Source organism: Pelobates fuscus, chromosome 8 (assembly GCF_036172605.1).
Source record: "Pelobates fuscus isolate aPelFus1 chromosome 8, aPelFus1.pri, whole genome shotgun sequence".
NCBI lineage: Eukaryota > Metazoa > Chordata > Amphibia > Anura > Pelobatidae > Pelobates > Pelobates fuscus.
The window spans coordinates 100,312,504-100,334,876 of record NC_086324.1 but is presented as its reverse complement, the minus strand read 5'-3'; the positions used below and the strand labels follow the sequence as shown (position 1 = coordinate 100,334,876).

At 45.7% G+C, this 22,373-nt stretch overlaps 1 protein-coding gene across 2 annotated transcripts in view; it reads left to right on the top strand.

Moving 5' to 3' along the window:
- CALCRL (calcitonin receptor like receptor) overlaps positions 1 to 22,373 on the top strand; it is a 363,980-nt gene that overhangs the window by 272,725 nt on the left and 68,882 nt on the right. For both annotated transcript variants that reach the window (XM_063430194.1, XM_063430195.1), the window contains one exon: positions 5,992 to 6,102. In XM_063430194.1, the coding sequence (XP_063286264.1) occupies positions 5,992 to 6,102 (111 nt within the window). The remainder of the gene's footprint in view (positions 1 to 5,991; positions 6,103 to 22,373) is intronic.

The following is a 22,373-nucleotide window of genomic DNA, read 5'->3' as shown; positions in this document are numbered from 1 at the left end:
AGTGAGTAAAACACTATTTTTACAAACACACACAGACACTACGACTGACACAAAAGAAAAAACAATAAAAGCTGCGCCTAACAGTCAAAAAATTATAGTCCAAATAAAATAGATGGATAAAAGGGAGAAAGTCTTATCTAAGAGTGTCCCGTGCAGTCGTCTAGTACGGCAGTATTCAGTCTGCAATAAATGTCCTTGTTTGATTCTTCCTTGTAGATCCACTCACATATAGGAGACAAAAAGGGTATATACAGGAAGCCGGATAGTGTAGTAAGTTAAAATATAAGTGAATAAAATATATAAAACTTGTGAATGTAAACTCACATTTGAGAGAGCTAAAACCAGCTCAGGTGGAAAGGGCGTTCAGCGGTATGATCCCCGCTTATGGGATATACAGTGGGTATCCTCCGTCTGTGGGAAATTTCCTCCGTTCTTGATACAATAGGCACTCGGGTACAAAGAAACAACCAATAGTGCACACTGGATAAAAAGCTGATTATAAAATAAAGAAATAAAATGGGTACTCACAAGGGGGGAGCAGAACAGCTGCTCTCTTTTGATAGCGCTGGTGGTATTATCCCCACCTAGGATTACTTGGAGTCCAGAGTGATGATTAAAATGCCAGGTAAAAAGTGGATAAATATGTATTAAAAAAATACAATTAAAAGTAACAAATTATACTTTAATATTTAAAATACATAATATTATAACCATAAACGCGTTTCGCCAATACGGCGTTATCAATATGGGAAAAGAGAGACGTCTCTCTTTTCCCATATTGATAACGCCGTATTGGCGAAACGCGTTTATGGTTATAATATTATGTATTTTAAATATTAAAGTATAATTTGTTACTTTTAATTGTATTTTTTTAATACATATTTATCCACTTTTTACCTGGCATTTTAATCATCACTCTGGACTCCAAGTAATCCTAGGTGGGGATAATACCACCAGCGCTATCAAAAGAGAGCAGCTGTTCTGCTCCCCCCTTGTGAGTACCCATTTTATTTCTTTATTTTATAATCAGCTTTTTATCCAGTGTGCACTATTGGTTGTTTCTTTGTACCCGAGTGCCTATTGTATCAAGAACGGAGGAAATTTCCCACAGACGGAGGATACCCACTGTATATCCCATAAGCGGGGATCATACCGCTGAACGCCCTTTCCACCTGAGCTGGTTTTAGCTCTCTCAAATGTGAGTTTACATTCACAAGTTTTATATATTTTATTCACTTATATTTTAACTTACTACACTATCCGGCTTCCTGTATATACCCTTTTTGTCTCCTATATGTGAGTGGATCTACAAGGAAGAATCAAACAAGGACATTTATTGCAGACTGAATACTGCCGTACTAGACGACTGCACGGGACACTCTTAGATAAGACTTTCTCCCTTTTATCCATCTATTTTATTTGGACTATAATTTTTTGACTGTTGTTAGGCGCAGCTTTTATTGTTTTTTCTTTTTTGTTATATCTCCCTTAAGGGTTTTAGAGGGATTCCCTTATCAAGTTGCTGCCTACTGTGTTATCCAGCGCTCACTCATTGTTTTGTCTTTTATCCTGTTTTACTACGACTGACACACACACACACACACCATGACAGACATACACACACCATGACACACACAAACCATGATACAGACACACAGTGACACAGAGACACACACACGACATGACACAGACAGACAGACACACACACACAGCATGACACACACACACACAGCATGACACAGACACACACACAGCATGACACAGAAACACACACAGCGTGACACAGACAGACACACTCCCACTGACATACATACTTGTTGCTACCTGTGTGGGTGGGTGGGCAGACTGATAGGTGCCCCTCCCCTTCTGTGCCCTCTTTTGCCCCCTGTCCTCCTGTGTGCTTTTTAGCCCCTTCCCCTCCTGTGCCCTTATGTAGCACCCTCCCTTCCTGTGCCCTATTTAGCCACCTCCCTTCCTGTGCCCTCTTTAGCCCCATCCCGTGCCCTCTTTAGCCCCCCTTTTGACTTGTACCCTCTTCAGCCCCTTTTGTGCTCATCTTTTGGCCCCTCTCCCCTTCCTGTGACCTCTTAGCCCCCTCCCCTCCTGTGCCCTTTGTTACCCCCCCTCCCCTTCCTGTGACCTCTTAGCCCCCTCCCCTCCTGTGCCATTTGTTACCCCCCTCCCCTTCCTGTGACCTCTTAGCCCCCTCCCCTCCTGTGCCCTTTGTTACCCCCCCTCCCCTTCCTGTGACCTCTTAGCCCCCTCCCCTCGTGTGCCCTTTGTTACCCCCACCCTCCCCTTCCTGTGACCTTTGTTACTCCCCCCCCACCCCCTCCCCTCCTGTGCTCACCTTCCAGCCCAGCCAGCCTTCCTGAAGCTCTTCTTGCGGCCGCAGGGGAAGCTCTTCTGGCGGCCGCTGGGGGAGCAGGCTGTTCTGTCTCTGCTCCCCCTCCCTCGCGCGCAGCTTAATGAGACCGGGGATGGAATATGACATCATATTCCGGTGCCGGTCTCTTTCTAGCGCGCGAGGGAGGGGGAGCAGAGACAGAACCGCCTGCTCCCCAGCGGCCGCCAGAAGAGCTTCCCCTGCGGCCGCAAGAAGAGCTTCCCCTGCGGCCGCCATCCAAGCTCTCCATGCGGCCGCAGGACATCCACATGTCTCCCCGGCCCCAGGTGCCGACGGGCCACCGGGAAATTTCCCGGTATCCCGGTGGGCCAGTCCGGCCCTGATGACGTATAGGTATATGTATTTATATGGACATTAACCCATGGAAAAGAAGGTCAGGGCTCAAATCCTTATAGGAAAGGAACAAAAGAGCATTTCTCATTGAGGCCTCGGGGCGCTAAGGTTCCCAACTGGCAAATCCAGTATGTCTCTCTTTGTAATAAGAGCTTAGCTCTATCTCCCCCTCTGGCTGACATTGGAACATGCTCGATAGCAACACATCTGAGTGAGGCTAGTTGGTGCTTAAATTCTAAAAAATGTCTGGCCACTGGTTTGTCCGATTTGCCATCATGGTAGGCAAGCCGGATACTAGACCTGTGGCCTCTTATTCTCTCACAGAGTGCGGTTTCTGTTTTACCTATATAGTTGAGCCCACAAGGGCAAGTCAATTTATAGATAACAAACTCAGTTCTACAATGTATCCGTTGTCTGATCTTGTAAGATTTGCCTGTGAATGGGTGTGTGAAGGTTTTAGAGGGGATGATGTGACCACACGTCACACATCCCAAACACCTTACGCACCCCACATTGATGTTTTCCTTCTTTTCTGGTTTGTAGCAGTGACGTGGGTCCGTCTTGACCAATAGATCCCTCAGATTTTTGTTCCGACGATAGCACATCATGGGTTTCTGACGAAAAATTTCAGGAAGGGAAGGATCCATTTCCAATGTGTGCCAGTTATTACGAATTGTTGTAGCTAAATCACCACTGGCAGTATTGAATTGCATGGGAAAAAGGCATCTTTTGTCTGTTTTCTTCTGACTTGTTGAAGAAGGGTTCAAGAAGCTTGATTTGGCTCGTTCCAAAGTTTTGTCAAGAATTAATCGTGGATATCCTCGCTGGAGAAACTTATCATACATCAACTTTATTTGTTGCTCACGTAGGTGTTCAAGAGAATTATTGCGTAGAACTCGCAAGAATTGTGAATAAGGGAGCGACTGTTTAAGGTGTTTCGGATGAAAGCTCTCGTAATGTAAAAGCGTGTTCCGGTCTGTGGGCTTTGTAAAAAGTGTGTATTCCAACTTTCGGTTGATGATCATCACTTCGATATCAAGTAATTGAACACTGTACTCATCTATAGTTGAAGTTAACTTGACTGGTGTTGGTAGCTCATTAAGGACTTGTACAAATTCTGTCGCTTCTTCTTTGGTGCCATTCCACAATATTAAAATATCATCGATGAATCTGAAATAATGACTGATCTGATGTGCAAACGGCTGAAGTATGTGGGTGGTCTCAAACTCATACATGAAAGCGTTGGCATACATGGGGGCCATTGCAGCCCCCATTGAAGTGCCAGCTATCTGTAGATACCAGCTGTTTTCGAAATGGAAATAGTTGTTTTGCAATGTGATATCCAGCAAATCCAAGACAAATTCTATCAAAGGTCCATGGTATTGTGGTGACTGGGACAGGTTTTCGAACCATGTGAGGTCCCTGTGCAGGCGGTCTTTGTGTGTCAAGGAGTCATAGAAATGTTTAAGTTGTAGGTAGCTTATTGCAATTATTGTGCGAGTATATTGTGTGCTAGTGTCTGAGGGTGTCACAATTATCACTATATACTGCATTAAGATACACCCATATCACATTACCAATTGGGCACATATTCACTAAATAGTGTGCACTATGGGCACTTTTATGAAGTTTAAAAATATATATATATATATATATATATATATATATATATAAAATAGAAAAAATGGTAGGTGGCACTCACGGATTCCGTTTAAAATATAACTTTTATTCCAGTAGGTTAAGACAGATCGACGTTTCAGTCCATCATGTGGACTTTCATCAGGATGAAAGTCCACATGATGGACTGAAACGTTGATCTGGCTTAACCTACTGGAATAAAAGTTATATTTTAAACGGAATCCGTGAGTGCCACCTACCATTTTTTCTATTTTGGATATCTAAGCCCTGGTGTTGCACCCGGTTTGGCTACTGTGAAGTCTGAGTGCAAGGTATTTTTTCATTTTTTATATATATATAGATGTGAACATAACCAGCATGTGATGGTTCACAGGAAGAACTATAGCCTTCTCCTCTGATGCCTTGCCATGAGAGTGCAGGCTAACAGCTGCTGCAATTTTTGCAAATTATTACAGTTATAAGTACTATAGGGACATAGGGATAGGGGCTAACCTAGGGGCTAACCTGGAGTGTTCCTTTAATAGACTTTTCCCATTTATGTCAGTAATAATACTACTAATAATACAAATATGCATTAGAATATAATCAGCTAATTATCACTGTAGTATAGTAACTTTATAAAACTGATGCAGGAAGTGTCTTTCTTTTTGGGTAGAAAAGTATGGTTAGAAGTCTTTTATCCACTCATGCTTTTTTAAATGGTTTGAGCAAGATGTTACAACTAATGTATGGAAATGCCAGTGCCTCACAGTCAGTGAGCATTTTATCTGGATGAGGGGGAGGTGGAGTAGGAATGGCAGTGGGTTATCACAGACTTTGTCAGTGATTGAAGCAGTAAGTAAGCTATGTGCACAGGTCTGGTGCAAGGATTTTACAGTCAGTCTACACAACTGAAGATTGATTTTGCTTTCCCAAAAATTGTCTTTGCCTGGGTAAACCCCCCTTTTGCCCTTCTTACCCATCCTTTGCCCATTTTTTGTATCTTACCCATTTGGCTCTCTTTTCCCAGTTTTGTTGTGCCTTACTTAATTACTTGTGTCTTATCCCACCTTTTAAACATCTTACAACTACCTGCTGTTAGTGTATCACACCCCTCTTTTAAATTCACTCTTTTGCCTCTTTCCCATGTTGGAATTAGTGTGGGACCCACCGATATTGGGGTACTATGAAGTAGTGGTAGGCTTAACACAATATGGCCATATGGTAGAATGAAATCCACATGCGGTATTTGTTTGCTGAGATAGCTGATTTTAAGAAGCCTTATAGAATTTAGAAATTTATTTTTATGTCTGTGCTGTACTTTAATTTGTATTATGTATACATTTTGGTCACTACGGCAGCACCATTCCTGCAAGATGCATATTTTGGGTGTGCCCCCAATTCCCTTTTGCCTTGACAATAAACTACTATCATTTTGTAAGCTTAATTTTAAGGCCACAAGGATTTGTAAAATCCAGACAAACCTAATCAAGCTTGCTTAATCCAAGAATTCCAAGACATCTTTTTCACGTGTTATCTTGACCCTGCCTCTCAAGGTGGTACTTTACAGTATGTACCTGGTATATATACATTTTCCCCATAACAATGTATTTAATAGCTTTGTTTTTCCACAGGTCGGTTTTGCAACAGAACGTGGGATGGCTGGTTATGTTGGGGAGATGTAGTGGCAGGAGATATATCTGAGCAGCACTGCCCAGATTACTTTCAAGATTTTGATCCATCAGGTGGGTATCTTAGCACTTAGCATTATGTGCTTGTTCTCTGCTCAATGAAAGACATTAGTCTTGTTTTAGTATCTTCTCAAATGATTTAGTATTTTTGGATAAACTTTTACAATTATTGTTTTTTTAGCAAATACATTTTTTTAAGTTTTCAACGGTCATACAAAAGGAAAAGATTTCACAAAATGTTATCAATTAGATTTCCATCCATATTATCATGATGTCATACGGAGCAAAGCGTCTTTAGACAAGAACATCAACTAGGTAGGAATGAGTGGCAGATGGGAGAAAAAAAAGTTGAGAAAGAAGGGCCCCTTTGTTGCCATCTGGGGTCCGATAGACTCAGTCAATCACAACAAGTTTCTCAGTGCCCCTTTAAGCCCCCCAAATCCCCAATATACCAGTTTTGGAAGTCAGCACAAAAGGCTGAAGTGAGCTAATGTGCCTATATTTCTGTGTATGTCTGTATTCTGTCCTTGGATGAATGCCAAACTCTTCTAGTGTCCTTAGCTCCTCCATTCTAGTAAACCAAAGGGATAGAGGTGGAGTTGTGTTTCACTTCCAATATAGAGGTATCAATTGTTTTTCTATGTTGAGGATGCGGATTGTCAGTGAGCATTTTATCTGGATGAGGGGGAGGTGGAGTAGGAATGGCAGTGGGTTATCAGAGACTTTGTCAGTGATTGAAGCAGCACTTCTTCAAAAGGGAATTATTTCCTAAAATTTCCACCAGATGTGAAGAAAGGGGACCTCCCACACCTCCAACACAGAAATTCAGGATGTATACTCTGCTGATGCTCAGGCATCACGTATATATGGACTCCTGGATCTTACTGGCTATAGCACATTTTGTGCTACTGGGCTTCTGTGTATGTTTCTCCAAGGCTTTGTTTCCATTTTGTGAAAAAGGAAGGGGGTAGAGTCTCTGTTGTTGTTGAAGTGTGATATATAGATATGATATGCCACTGGGTAATTGGTCTGGGTCCTGACCCTTCACTTGGTGCAAAGGGTGGATTATGAACCCTGCCATTGACTTCTTAAGGGCCATGCTTTGTGATATGGATGACTATTTAGTGTGCTTCCCAAGTTATGTGGAGAGGTGTCTTGTAGTGGGTTCTCGACAAAATAGTGTGTAAGCATTAGTTGGGCTTCCTGTGTCACTAGTGGGTAGGAGAGAAGTGTCTCATGGAGTCTCTTGGTTGTAACTCTAGGCCTGGTGAATGGAAAGGCTAGCGTCATGGTTAGGGGTGTGTGGTCGACCAAGTAGTGACACCTATGGTGGATTTCTGTAGTGCGGGTAAATACTAATATGGCAAGTAAATGTAATTTATTTGTGTGTAGCAGGAGTTGGGGGCAGAATAATAGGTAAAGGCTTTATCTGTGAGATGGAGGGCTCTCTAACAATTATTCAGTCTATATTGGTGTAGTATTTGCAAATGGTAAACAGTGTGTGATGCGGTTTCGAAGGTTGACCTGTGGAGGTATTGCTGGTGCCGTATATAGCAATGTTGAAGTCACCAGAAAACCGACTGCAAGTACATTAAAGACTGAGAGGAGGGACTTACTCTGTCGAGTACTGGACACATAAATGTTTACAAAAGTGTACAGTCTATCGAGGATCATTAACCGTATGAAGACATACAACGACCCTCCCAATCCAGAAGAGTGGACTCAGCCAAGAATGGGATTGATTTGTAAACTAGTATGGCAGTTGTGGCGAAACCAACTTCGCCACTGTGAACTGGAGAAGCCTGGTTGCTAGCCTCCTGCCCTGCGACTATGGCCCCTGGACATATTGTACTGTAAAAACTATATTTGGGCATGTAATAATGTATATTACTGCTACTGGGCCTTTAAGGGCCATCCGTGGATCTATTGGGACTTTTGGGATACTGTACCTTTAAGACTGTGGAGCGTATTACAGTAATCCTGCCTTTAATACTTTAATGTCATGTATGTATTTATGTATGCAGTTAACCTGGGTTATATATATGCAGCATTCATCTGATTGTTCGGTAGAATCACTCCATTTATTGTATTGAGGAAACTACCGAACAACCAGACCACCCAGGACTAAGTGTGCCTCCAATTACCGTTTGCAACAATGTTGCAAACGGGTAATTGGCAATCAGTGTAGTGTGGTCTTTGTCCTCTGGGTGGCCGCCATTCGGGAAACGAACATGTGGTGGCGGCCATCTTAAACTACCGAACAGCGGTGTTTTGCCGTCGAGCGTCTGGAACTGAAAACGGACACTCGACTAGGCAAACACTGCTGAGACCTCCAGACTTCCAGGATTTCGTGGGTAAACTACCGAACGGCCCGCCGTTCGGTAGAAAGAAACTCACGAACTAGGGGATTCATGCGAATCCCCCTTAGGCTCCATAACCCAGGCAATTCATCTGTTTCGTTCCCTTTTCTGTGACCGACCGCAGGGCCAAAATGCATGGAACTGTTTTCGGATACTTTACCCATGCGGTCGGTCAAAACTTTGCCTGCCCATAACTCCCGAACGCTTTATCCGAATGGGTTGATTTTAACATATGTTGTTCCTCCAGACTAGGGCTATCTGGAGATTTGTGGATGTACCCCAAGTATTTAGGGTACATCCAAAACTTGGGTAAAACTATGTCCCTGTTAATTGTGTTAACAGATATGTTGGAGGGAGGAGATGTGTGGGTTGTACCTTAAACTGGATTGGTGTACTGTAAACCCCTCCCTTGCATGGGAGAATCTCATATAAGCCTGTGTGTGAATAAATCGTGGTTGTTGCTGTTTAACCCTGAAGCTGGAGTGTGTCTCTTTCTTGGGGGGAAAGGGGACTGTATGCCGACTGCCAGGAGTGTAAGCTGTTCGTATTGCTTTTCCTGTTCGGCTGCTTCCAGGGTTCGTGTGTCTGCTGTTCGAGAGTTAGTGAATTCGTGCAGTTTGGGAGTTCGGGAAGTTGGTGATTATAGTAGCTGCTGGTCTATGGAAAAGGGGATTATCGCCTAAACGGATTTTTCCCCTTTTATGCTGAAACGGTCCGCTACAGCAGTACCCCTAGAATTTCCCTGAGAGTTGTGACTAAAAAAATCCTTGTGTATATATGGTTACAGAGCTTCCGGGGCTGACCCCTGTTAAAAATGGGTCTCATGGAAGTAAACAATGTGTGCTTGTAGGCTATGGCACTGACAGAGCGTATGGGACTCCTCTCTGGGAAGTTTAACCTGCCGACATATATAGAAAAAAGGTTCAGGGCGGGTGCAGTGTATGCCGGTCCGTGTTGAGTTGTGGAGTGTGGCATCTTGAGAGGTATGAGATCAGACCACTGGACGTACAGGAACAGAGGGGGTTGAGGGCCCTGCTCGATGAGCTTACATGCTAGAGGGAGTGGGGTATAGTGACACAAAGGGTTAAAGTAGGGGAATTAAATTGTTTGTTAGAGAAGTTTTTATTTAGTGCTTGGTAGGTAATTTTTGACAGTTTCAGGAAAGGAGTCATGGGGTGGGGGATGAGAAACCAGCTGACAGTTTCATTAATATGCTTTAAAGCGGCACTGTCATGCCGAATTCCGTTTTTTTTTAACCCCCCTCCCGCCTCAACTACATCCAATCGACCCCCTAGTCATCCCCAAATGCCCCTATGCCCCCCACATTACCTATTTTTTATTATTTATTTTCTGCCCCGATCTATATTCAGGGCGCCGCCATCTTTGTGTGGGTAGGTGAAGTCCCTGTGGGACACGTCATCTACCCACACTAGACAGACTGTGAGACTCCCGCACATGCCCAGTTAAACATCTGGACATGCGAACGGGAATTTCACCTATTCATTCATTCATCAGACAGACGAATGAATGAATAGAAAAAATCAGACGAACAAACTAACACTGTGTATCAGTGTTCGTTTGTTTGTTCGGTTTATTACAAGGAGGGAGCTACCGACGTGCAGCTCCCTCCTTGTAATATGTAAAGACAGAAGCGGCAGGGAGCAGTGCTCCCCACCACTTCATAAGCCCCCCAGGTCCCCTCCTCACTCTATGGGGGTCAATATGACCCCCATAATAGCACAAGGGAGATTAAAATCTCCCCAATGCCCCTACTCGCTATATCGCGTGTAGGGGCATGTCCACTAAACAGTGAGCAGCCTGTGGCTGCTCACTGTAAAAAAAGAAGGATAAAAAGGGGGGTGGGGGGAACCTAATGTCCTCACCCGCCGGCCCCCACCCCTGGACGGCGGGTGGGGGCCATAATGGGAATGAGGGGGGACCTACTGTCCTCCCCTCAGGCCCCCACCCCTGGGCGGCGGGTGGGGGCCATAATAGTAATAAGGGGGGGGACCTACTGTCCTCCACCCCCCGGCCCCCACCCCTGGGCGGCGGGTGGGGGCCATAATAGTAATAGGGGGGGGGGACCTACTGTCCCCCCCCCCGGCCCCCACCCCTGGGCGGCGGGTGGGGGCCATAATAGTAATAAGGGGGGGGACCTACTGTCCTCCCCCCCCGGCCCCCACCCCTGGGCGGCGGGTGGGGGCCATAATAGTAATAAGGGGGGGGACCTACTGTCCTCCAGCCCCGGCCCCCACCCCTGGGCGGCGGGTGGGGGCCCTAATGGAAAAAAGGGGGGGGGGGACCTACTGTCCTCCAGCCCCCGGCCCCCACCCCTGGGCGGCGGGTGGGGGCCCTAATGGAAAAAAGGGGGTGGGGACCTACTGTCCTCCCCCCCGGACCCCACCCCTGGGCGGCGGGTGGGGGCCATAATAGTAATAAGGGGGGGGGATCTACTGTCCTCCCCCCCCCCGGCCCCCACCCCTGGGCGGCGGGTGGGGGCCATAACGATAATGGGGGGGGACCTACTGTCCTCCCCCCGCCCCCACCCCTGGGCGGCGGGTGGGGGCACTAAGTAAATTCCCCCCCCCCCCCCATCAAGGTGACTAGGGGTGCCCAAGCCCCTAGTCACCCACCCCCCACCCAAATAAAAAATGCCCCTACCTACCCCCCTCACCCTAAAAAATAGTGAGGGGGGAATAAAATTGCTAACCTGTAAAGTAAAATTAAACTTACCATTCGACGTCTTCTTTTTTCTAAAATCTTCATTTTTCAGCCCCAAAAAAGGCCAAATAAAAAACCATCATAGCCGTCGAACTAAAAATAAAATAAAAAACCCGAGCGCAAAAAAAAAACCCGACGAAAAAGAAAAAACCCGAGCGCACAAAAAAATAATCCATCTTCACCCATGGAGGGCTCCGCGCAGACTGAGCTCCGCAGGGCGGGGCAAGGCTTATAAAGCCTTGCCCCACCCTGCAATTAGCCTAAGAACACTCTGATTGGTGGGTTTAAGCCAATCAGAGTGCTCTTTGTCATTTTACAAGCGTGGGAAAGTTCTTTGGAATTTTCCCACGCTTGTAAAATGACACAGAGCACTGTGATTGGATGGATTTCAAGCCATCCAATCACAGTGCTCTGTGTCATTTTACAAGCGTGGGAAAGTTCTTTGGAACTTTCCCACGCTTGTAAAATGACACAGAGCACTGTGATTGGATGGCTTGAAATCCATCCAATCACAGTGCTCTGTGTCATTTTACAAGCGTGGGAAAGTTCTTTGGAATTTTCCCACGCTTGTAAAATGACACAGAGCACTGTGATTGGATGGCTTGAAATCCATCCAATCACAGTGCTCTGTGTCATTTTACAAGCGTGGGAAAGTTCTTTGGAATTTTCCCACGCTTGTAAAATGACACAGAGCACTGTGATTGGATGGATTTCAAGCCATCCAATCACAGTGCTCTGTGTCATTTTACAAGCGTGGGAAAGTTCTTTGGAACTTTCCCACGCTTGTAAAATGACACAGAGCACTGTGATTGGATGGCTTGAAATCCATCCAATCACAGTGCTCTGTGTCATTTTACAAGCGTGGGAAAGTTCTTTTGAATTTTCCCACGCTTGTAAAATGACACAGAGCACTGTGATTGGCTTAAACCCACCAATCAGAGTGTTCTTAGGCTAATTGCAGGGCGGGGCAAGGCTTTATAAGCCTTGCCCCGCCCTGCGGAGCTCAGTCTGCGCGGAGCCCTCCATGGGTGAAGATGGATTATTTTTTTGTGCGCTCAGGTTTTTTCTTTTTCGTCGGGTTTATTTTTTTTTGCGCTCGGGTTTTTTATTTTATTTTTAGTTCGACGGCTATGATGGTTTTTTATTTGGCCTTTTTTGGGGCTGAAAAATGAAGATTTTAGAAAAAAGAAGACGTCGAATGGTAAGTTTAATTTTACTTTACAGGTTAGCAATTTTATTCCCCCCTCACTATTTTTTAGGGTGAGGGGGGTAGGTAGGGGCATTTTTTATTTGGGTGGGGGGTGGGTGACTAGGGGCTTGGGCACCCCTAGTCACCTTGATGGGGGGGGGGGGGATTTACTTAGTGCCCCCACCCGCCGCCCAGGGGTGGGGGCCGGGGGGGGGAGGACAGTAGGTCCCCCCCCCTCTTATTACTATGATGGCCCCCACCCGCCGCCCAGGGGTGGGGGCCGGGGGGGGAGGACAGTAGGTCTCCCCCCCTCTTATTACCATTATGGTCCCCACCCGCCAGCCAGGGGTGGGGGCCGGGGGGGGGGAGGACAGTAGGTCCTCCCCCCCCTACTACTATTATGGCCCCCACCCGCCGCCCAGTGGTGGGGGCCTGGGGAGGGAGGACAGTAGGTCCCCCCCCCCTATTACTATTATGGCCCCCACCCGCCGGCCAGGGGTGGGGGCCGGGGGGGAGGACAGTAGGTCCCCCCCCCTACTACTATTATGGCCCCCACCCGCCGCCCAGGGGTGGGGGCCGGGGGGGGAGGACAGTAGGTCCCCCCCCCTCTTATTACCATTATGGCCCCCACCCGCCGCCCAGGGGTGGGGGCCGGGGGGGAGGACAGTAGGTCCCCCCCCCTACTACTATTATGGCCCCCACCCGCCGCCCAGGGGTGGGGGCCGGGGGGGAGGACAGTAGGTTCCCCCCCCCTCATTATCTTTATGGCCCCCACCCACTGCTCAGGGGTGGGGGCCGGGGGGGGGACAATAGGTCTCCCTCCCTTATTTTACTTTACGGCCCCCACCCGTCATTTAGGGGTGGGGGGCAATATTTTTTTTATTTTTTTTCTACAGTGAGCAGCCACAGGCTGCTCACTGCTTACTAGACATGCCCCTACTCGCGGTATAGCGAGTAGGGGCATATTATTTACTAATACTAAGTAATCTTTACTTAGTATTAGTACATTTGGCTTCAAGACCAATTCAGGTCTTTCAGCCTTTTAGTAGATAGCTCCCTGATACCGTGGGAATTAGGGAGTTATCTACTAAGCGGCTGCAAGATGCAGCCACAGCAATGAATAGGATCGGAGTTTCATTCATTTGAATGAAATTCCGATCCGAACAAAGTACCGAATTGCATCCTAACACCAATGGAGAAACAGTGCTCATTCTGTTAGGATGCAATTCGGCAGTTTTGCCGGCGTTCTGTCTAAGTGACAGGACTTTCGGCAATACTGACAGGAAGCATTGTGGGAACAGGGAGGAAAGCTAGGGATCATGGGAAAATTGCTCTGACCAGCGGAAATGAAGCACACTTTGCTCCTCCGCTGGTCAGAGCTGGTCAAGCGGAGGAATCCTCCATAAGACAGAGTCCCTACTTTGTCTAATGATTTTAAAGAAAACTAAAGAAGAATGGAAGAAAAGAAGAACAGATCCCGAGAGAGGGGGAGAAGAGGAAGAGATTGAGGAAAGGTAAGTTTGGCATGACAGTGCCGCTTTAATGAAGAAGTGAGTTTTCAAAGATTTTTTGAAGAAGTGGAGGCTGGGTGAAAGTCTGATTGAGGAGGGAATGGAGTTCCACAGAATAGGTGCAGCCCTGGAGAAGTCTTGAAGGCGAGCATCACAGGTGGGGATCCGGGCAGAGGATAGGCGTAGGTCTTGGGCTGAGTGCAGGGGTCTCGACGGGACATACTTGTGTATGAGGGAGGATAGGTATGTTGTATGTTGTGCATTATGTAGGGATTTGTAAGCAAGCACCCTCAGGCCTTGGTCATATATGAACATGGTAACAAGTAAGTAGCCTGGAGTTTTCTCTGAAACTGTCTTGTCCACCAATGGCAACACATAATGCGCTAGAGGAGGTAGGGGTAGGAGACACTTGGAATTAATGCCTGTGCAAGGATTTAGCTATATGGGAGCTCTATCTGGGTGCCAAGTTGGAAATGAGTATATATGGCTATGCAGGAAAAGGATTGCAAGTTGTAACCATAGGCAATTTAAAAAAGGGAATGCCAGGACCTGCCCAATTTGCATCAAACAGAGGTACTCTCAAACCTCTCGTGAGTAATTTCCGCCTTACAGGCAAAATACAGCCAAAGATAGGTAAGTGATAGATGATAAAGAGGGCACAAGGGGGGGTGCAGCCACGAGAAGCACTGTTCATAAGCATAATATCATATCATTATATTCTGGAGTATAACACAAGGCTATGTTTAAATAAAGTATCAATATCTGATATGAGAGAGAAGGGGGGGGGGGGGGGGAAACAACATTTCCCCAAGCATATTCCCAGACCCGAACCTGTGCAATACGTGACATACTGAGCTGGTACACTTTGATAGAGAACAAGCAAGTCATTTAGTTATTCCTAGTCGTCCGAAACACTGTACACAAGACTATTATTGTAGCAAGTCAATGGAATTCTCAAGCCTACGTTCAAATAATATTTTAATGTCAGATAGGAATAAAGAAAAAGTGGAAGACTACTAAATGGTTTTACCTAGGAAGTTTTCCTATTTGTTTTTTGCTATAGCTGACATACTGAGTTATTACACTCCGTCTCTGTTTAAGATATAAGATGTTATAGATACCCGCCCCGACATTGTTGTAGAACAAGGTTTATTAGGGAGACATCGGTAGCCAACATCTGGGACTAGATACGGGGGCTGTACCCCCCAATAGATCAGAAAATATCAATGACTATACTTGGATCCAGTGAAGCAGGGCCTGCCCGCTAGTGTTTATTTTTCGGTTCTGTTATCTTTCATTTTTTATTCTTTCCTTTTGTTTTGTGATAAATTAAAAGTAAAACAAGGTGTTTAAACTATGTACAAGAATTGAATCTCAATATCAGAGGAGATGTTCCCCTAGTGGTAAATGGGGGGGAGTGGGGGGTGAATTTGGGTTTGAGCCCATGCAGGGCCGGTGCAAGGATTTTGGGCTACACAGACAATGATGCATTTTGCCGCGCCCTCCTTCCCCCCTCAAAAAATGTATCTTTACCTGTGTGCCTCGCAACCTCACTTTTAAATTTCCTACTCCTTTTAGTGTTCTATATCTCCTCTTGAATGTCTTACCCCTTTTGTGAGTGTGTTACACCCTCTTTAGTGTATTATAATCCCCCCTTTCATACACCACCCTGTGTCTCTTACTTGCCCACGAGCCCCTTCCTGTGTCACTGTGCTTTAGTGTGGGGGATAGGGGCAGAATTGTGTGAGATAGGGACTTTATAATTATTATAATATATATAGCGCCAAGAAATTCTGTAGTACAACAGTGCTTTAGTGCGGATAGGGGGATAGGGGTAGTATTGGGGAATAGAGGCAGTATTGTTTCAGATTGGGGCTTTATTGTGATGGGGACAGGGGCTATATGTGGGAGATGAATTCATATGTGTGGGGGATTAGGGCATTAGTGGTAGTGTTAGCAACAGTATTTTGGAGAATTGGGCATTAATGTGTTGGGATAGGGGCAGTATAGTGTGGTTAGTATTGTGGGAAACTGGGGCTATGGTGGAGTGGATAGGAACCATTTTGGGGGGCAGGTTAGCATTGTGGGGAACTGGGGCTATTGTGGAGGGATAGAAATAGTATTGGGGAAAAGGGGGAGTATCGTAGGGAGGCAGGGCAGTGTTGTGGGGGACTGAGGTTATGGTGGGGGGACGGGGGCAGCATTGTGGGGGACTGGAGCTATGGGGGCTAAGAACTGTATTGGGAGGCAGCAGGGCAGCATTATGGGGGGTAGGGACAGTATTGGGGGGGCAGCAGTGCAGAATTGTGGGGGACTGTGGTTATGGTGGGAGGTTAGGGGCAGTATTTGGGGCTGCAGGGCAGCATTGTGGGGGACTGGGGTTATGGGGAGGGTTGGAACGGAATTGTGAGGCAGCAGGGCAGCATCATGGGGAGTAGGGACAGTATTGGGAGACAGCAGGACAGCATTGTGGGGACTGGGGTTATGGTGGGGGGTAGGGACAGTATTGGGGGGCAGTAGAGCAGCATTGTGGGGGACTGGGATTATGGTGGAGGGTAAGGACAGTATTGGGGGGGGGACTGGGATTATGGTGGGGGTAAGGACAGTATTGCGGGCAGCAGGGCAGCATTGTGGAGGACTGAGGTTATGGTGGGACGGTGGGGGCAGCAGAGCAGATTTGTGGGGTACTGGGGTTATGGTGGGAGATCGGAACTGTATTGGGGCAGCAGTGTGGAAGACTGGGGCTATGGTGGGAGGGAGGAGACAATAGTGTGGAGGAGTGGGGCTTAGAGAATGTCCGCATTTCCCATATAGCTCCCTTGCGTGCCCCTCAATGGTGCCTGGGAGTCGAATATGACGTCCATTTCTCATATAGCTCCCTCGCTGACGCCCTCCTCTTGTATTAGCCAGTCGAGGTACTGGAGCTCGGCCATGCTACAGGAAATGTCCTTAAGGAGAGGAGCCCTGTGCACTTCTCTCCTGCCGCTCACCAGGTTGTTTGCGCCCCCGGGCCGGAGCGCCAAAAGGCGGCCACCTGTGGCGCCTTATGGTAGCGCTGGCCCTAAGCCTGGTTTATGGGGCCTTGTCAAAAGAGAGGGAAGCTAGCGGGACGTACCTGTTGGCTGGATGGATTCCTGGCATCCCCAGCAGGGTTTTTGTGATAAAGCAGGGCACGATTGGAAAGGCTGGTTTTGTGACAAAATACTAGTGGATCTTGTCAGCCCGTGTTGGAAGTTGAAATTCATGGGCCAGTTTCACAAAGCCTCCATGGGTGTGGACTAGGAAGGGGCCTAAAGGTGTGAAGGCCAATAACTTTGTCAGCATCTGCAGGCGGTATCTAACATTCTGGGTTTGGAGCACCCTACTTAAAGGCTTCAGTGATCTCCTGTAGCCCAAAGTGACTGGGGACAGTTCAGGAAAGAGCTGCAGAGTACACTCATGATTGATGATTGTTGGTCGTTCCCTGACTTGCCAGAGGATATCTTCATTTAGAGCAAAATTACTACGGCAGCATATGACATCCTTGGAAGGACTGTGCTTCTATACAAATACAATGGGAACAGGTTAGGGAAAACTTTGCATTTGAAACAAGGTTCACTAAGAGAAAAGGCTCAAGCTGCCATTTTCCTCGGCTGCCAAGCCACGACCCCCACCTTTTACAATTATTTAATATTATAAAAAATATTTTACATTTGTAAAATTTTATTAGTTTTTGATATAGTAATATTTTTATTTTTGTTAATCAAATTTTTATTGCGGCACAAGGCTTAAAGACAGAGTTGAACAGTGGTGAACTAGTAATTGATAAGCGAAGAATAACGAGGTATGGATGCACCGCTGTCTATACTCATCAAGCAGAGTGTACTGTACCCAATACTATTAACAATGTTTTATATGAGCTTAATACTGTATTATACTTAGAGAAGGAAAGTTGGGAAAGTCCAGTTTAGTCTGCTTCACCAGCCCCAGAACTCTATACGAGCTTTCATACGATACCCTTGGATCCAGTCCTCCAATGATTCATAATCGGTTTCTTTGGAGAGGCTCCAATGGCGTCTCATTGCCGGCGAACCACTCTCCTGGGTGCAGGGCTGTAATGGGTAGTTCAATTTCGCAAGTCTCGAGGCTCAGGTAAGTGAATGCGGGAGCCAGACTCAGATGTTGGGGGCGTAGTAAAATGAGGCTAAAAGCCTAGTCTCTCTCGCTGATGTATATTGGCACTATGGAGAGACTACTGTGGGCAGAGAAAAGACCAGCAGTCACCATGAGATTTCTCTATGGAGCCCCTCTGTGGCCTGAGTGGGAGATACAATCTTGTAGGGACCATTGCGGCGGACATTTTAAAATCCAAGAACCCTTGCACTCTCAGCAAGCCCTGCTGATGACTGCTTCAGAGCCTTCCATTGGGTATTAGGATAAACCCCCACTGGTTTAACGGGAGGAAAACTGGACCAGAAAGATTGCATACAAGGATCCAATAGACAGCGTTAGGGCACGAGACCAGAGCTGCAGGAATAGTTATGGGTGCGATATTTTGTCGGTCATCCCCTGCTGGGCTGGCATTTGAAGGTGTGGTGTGTGGAGTGTGTTCCTGTACATTGGGTGTCTTTGTTTATATATATATATATATATATATATATATATATATATATATATATTTATATATATATATATCCAAGGCTCCAGCACTCCAACTTTAACAAAATAAATACCTGGTGCTCTGGTCACCTGTCCTGATGAAAGTTCTGTGCTAAAGCTGAAATGTTGACGGGAACTGTAAGAATAAAGATGAACTAACCTCTCTTTTTTTACCAAATCCTGGAGTACCGGTATTTTTTTCATTATATATAGCAAATACACAATCCAGCACAGTCTCATAAGATTGACCTTTTAAGGGCAAGCATTAGGCTGCTGGAGTAGAACCTGCCAAGAATGGGGTACATTGATCATATAATGTAACTAAACCCCATTATTTTTTGCCTTCGGGAGGTGTTTTTAAATAAAACTACTACAATCTGTGAGATTGGAAATCATTGTTTAGTGAATAAGCGAGTGCGCTGGATTGTGCAGCACCCTATAATGTATGCATGTTCAGGTGAGTGCAGCCCTCTTGGTTTCATATATATATATATATATATATACCGTATATACTCGAGTATAAGCCGAGTTTTTCAGCACATTTTTTGTGCTGAAAAACCCCAACTCGGCTTATACTCGAGTCAATAGTCTGTATTATGGCAATTTGCATTGCCATAATACAGACTGGGGCTGGCAGAGCTGTACTTACCTTTTCTGCAGCTCCTGTCAGCTCCCTTCTCCTCTGCGCCGTCCGTTCAGCACCTCGGTCAGCTCCCAGTGTAAATCTCGCGAGAGCCGCGGCTCTCGCGAGATTTACACTGGGAGCTGACAGAAGAGCTGCACGGACGGCGCAGAGGAGGAGAAGAGAGCTGACAAGAGCTGCAGGAAAGGTAAGTACAGCTCTGACAGCCCCCTTCTCCCCCCACTGAACTGCCAATGCTGGACCACCAGGGAAGGAGCCCCCCTCCCTGCCATGAATCAAGCAGGGAGGGGGGACGAAAAAAAAATGAAAAATAATAAAATTAAAAAGTTAATTAAATTAAATAATAAGAAATAATAAATAAAAAAAATTAAAATATATTTTTAAAAAAAATAATAAAATTGCCCACCCCCCACCAAGGCTCTTCAACACACACACACACACACACACACACACTGCATTCATACACACTGCATTCATACACACTGCATTCATATACACACTGCATTCATATACACACTGCACTCATACACACTGCATTCATACACACACTGCATTCATACACACACTGCATTCATACACACACTGCATTCATACACACACTGCACTCATACACACACTGCATTCATACACACACTGCACTCATACACACTGCACTCATACACACTGCACTCATACACACACTGCACTACTACACACACGCTGCACTCATACACACACGCTGCACTCATATACACACACTGTAAATAAATATTCAATTAATATATTTTTTTAGGATCTAATTTTATTTAGAAAATTACCAGTAGCCGCTGCATTTCCCACCCTAGTCTTATACTCGAGTCAATAAGTTTTCCCAGTTTTTTGGGGTAAAATTAGGGGCCTCGGCTTATATTCGGGTCGGCTTATACTCGAGTATATACGGTGTATATATATATATATATATATATATATATATATATATATATATATATATATATATATATATATAAAAAAGTATATATCTTGGCACTCACCCTTTCCAAAAAAATAATTAATTAATAAAGATGCCTTGGTGCTATCCCACGTTGTAGTATATATATGAATGAAAAAGAGATGCACTCACAGGTCTTGATAAATAAGAAAATCGGTATTTTATTCTCCAAACAGGGTACACATTGTCCGATCGACGTTTCGACCCCTTAGGGTCTTCCTCAGGATCCCGAGGAAGACCCTAAGGGGTCGAAACGTCGATCGGACAATGTGTACCCTGTTTGGAGAATAAAATACCGATTTTCTTATTTATCAAGACCTGTGAGTGCATCTCTTTTTCATTTATATATATATATATATATATATATATATATATATATATATATACATACACTCAAGGAATCCATGTTTAAAATGGAATGAGGCAAAAATGTGATTCTGTGTTGAACTAATTTGCATATGCCCACCCAGAATCCTTTTGAAGTAGTAACATCACTGCAAATTTGTGATTTATGGCTTGACTGGTGTGCAGATTTTTGTTTAACATTATATTAACTATCCACAGACTTCATGTGGAAGGGGTTTTCAATCACAATTTATTCCCCACCATAACCTTTTTGGTTTTTGCTTCCCAATCACTACTAAGCCAGGCTCTTTTGTGTTTTTCAGTGGAGGGGTCAGGGGTGGAATTCAGGGTATTTTAGCACAAGGAAAATATATTCTTTGTGGTTCTGGGAGACAAGCAGGCTTGTTCAAAGCCCGCCAATGTTTACGTGGTGTTGTGTGCTGTAGTCATTTTAGATAGGATTGATTTGATTTGCAGGTATGAGAAGATTGCGCAAGTGGGCAAATGATATCTAGATTGCAGCTCAGGGTATTGCATGAGTTTGTTGTTTTAGAATAGGTGATACATGTTTTGGCATCCAGCTGATACCCATGGCTTGTGGTCAAATGAAGGATTCATCAAGTAGAGGCTAATATGATATATTTTCTAATATTTTGAAAACATAATTTTAAAAATGTATCCAAAAATATTAAATCAATTCAAAAGCTTTTCCAACAATATGAAATTGAGGCCATCGTAAGATTTCAAAGACGTGCAACAAATTGCAAAAAGAATCATAGTGTCACGATTCCGGGAACCAAACACGCTAACACACACACAGAAAAGGTGCAGTACCGGACCTTAGAGTGGCCGGGCTAAGCACACAAAGAATAGTCAGGAGACAAGCCGAGTAAGGGGAACCAGAAGACAGAATAACGAGAAACAAGCCGAGGTCAAAGGGTAGGAGAAAGTCACAAAGTCAGATAAACAAGCCAGAGAGTATGTAACCAGAAACACAAGTTCAGTAGCAATACTAGCAAGCAAAGACCACAACAGGGCACAGAGGAACAGGAAAGGTAAGTATTTAAATCCATAGGTTAATTCTGATTGGATAATTTCCAATCAGAATTAACAATCACACATGGGAGATATCTAGACCTCCCACTGTGATTGAGGCACTGTGCCTTTAACGCCGGGTCCGGTGACTGACCCCGGCGTTTATTAAAATGGGCGGTCTCCCAGCGTGCAGCGTCATGCATGCTGCCGCTGGGGGACGTAGAGGAAGACGCGGGATCCTGACATTACCCCCCCTCGAAGACCGCCCGGAGGGCGGGAAGCAGAAGGCTTCAAAGGAAACCGAGCATGAAAGGAGCGGTCCAAAGAGGGAGCGTGCAAATCAGAGCTCGAAACCCAAGACCGCTCCTCAGGGCCGTAACCCTTCCAATCCACCAGATATTGCAGCCGACCCCTAGAAACACGAGAGTCGAGAAGGGCAGCCACTTCGTACACGTCACTAGAGACAGTGCGAGGGGAAACGGGCCATCCGAGGGGACGAGAGAACCGGTTACACAGCAAGGGCTTCAAAAGCGAGACGTGAAACGAGTTCGGAATACGCATGGAAGGAGGCAAGTCCAGGGAGTAGGAAACAGGGTTAATCCTACGTAACACCTTGTAGGGACCAAGAAATCTGGGAGCAAACTTTATCGAGGGAACCTTAAGACGGAGATTCCTGGAGGACAACCATACCCTATCACCCGGAGCATAAGAAGGGACTGCACCCCTATGGCGATCAGCAAACTTCTTCTGAGCAGCTGCTGAACGAGACAGCGCAATATGGACCTGATCCCACATCTTCCGCAAAGATGAGAGGTGCTGGTCCAAGGCGGGCATTCCCTTGTCGGAAAACGCACCGGGAAGGACAGAAGGCCGAAACCCATAAGCAACCTCAAAAGGACTTAAGCCAGTAGACGAA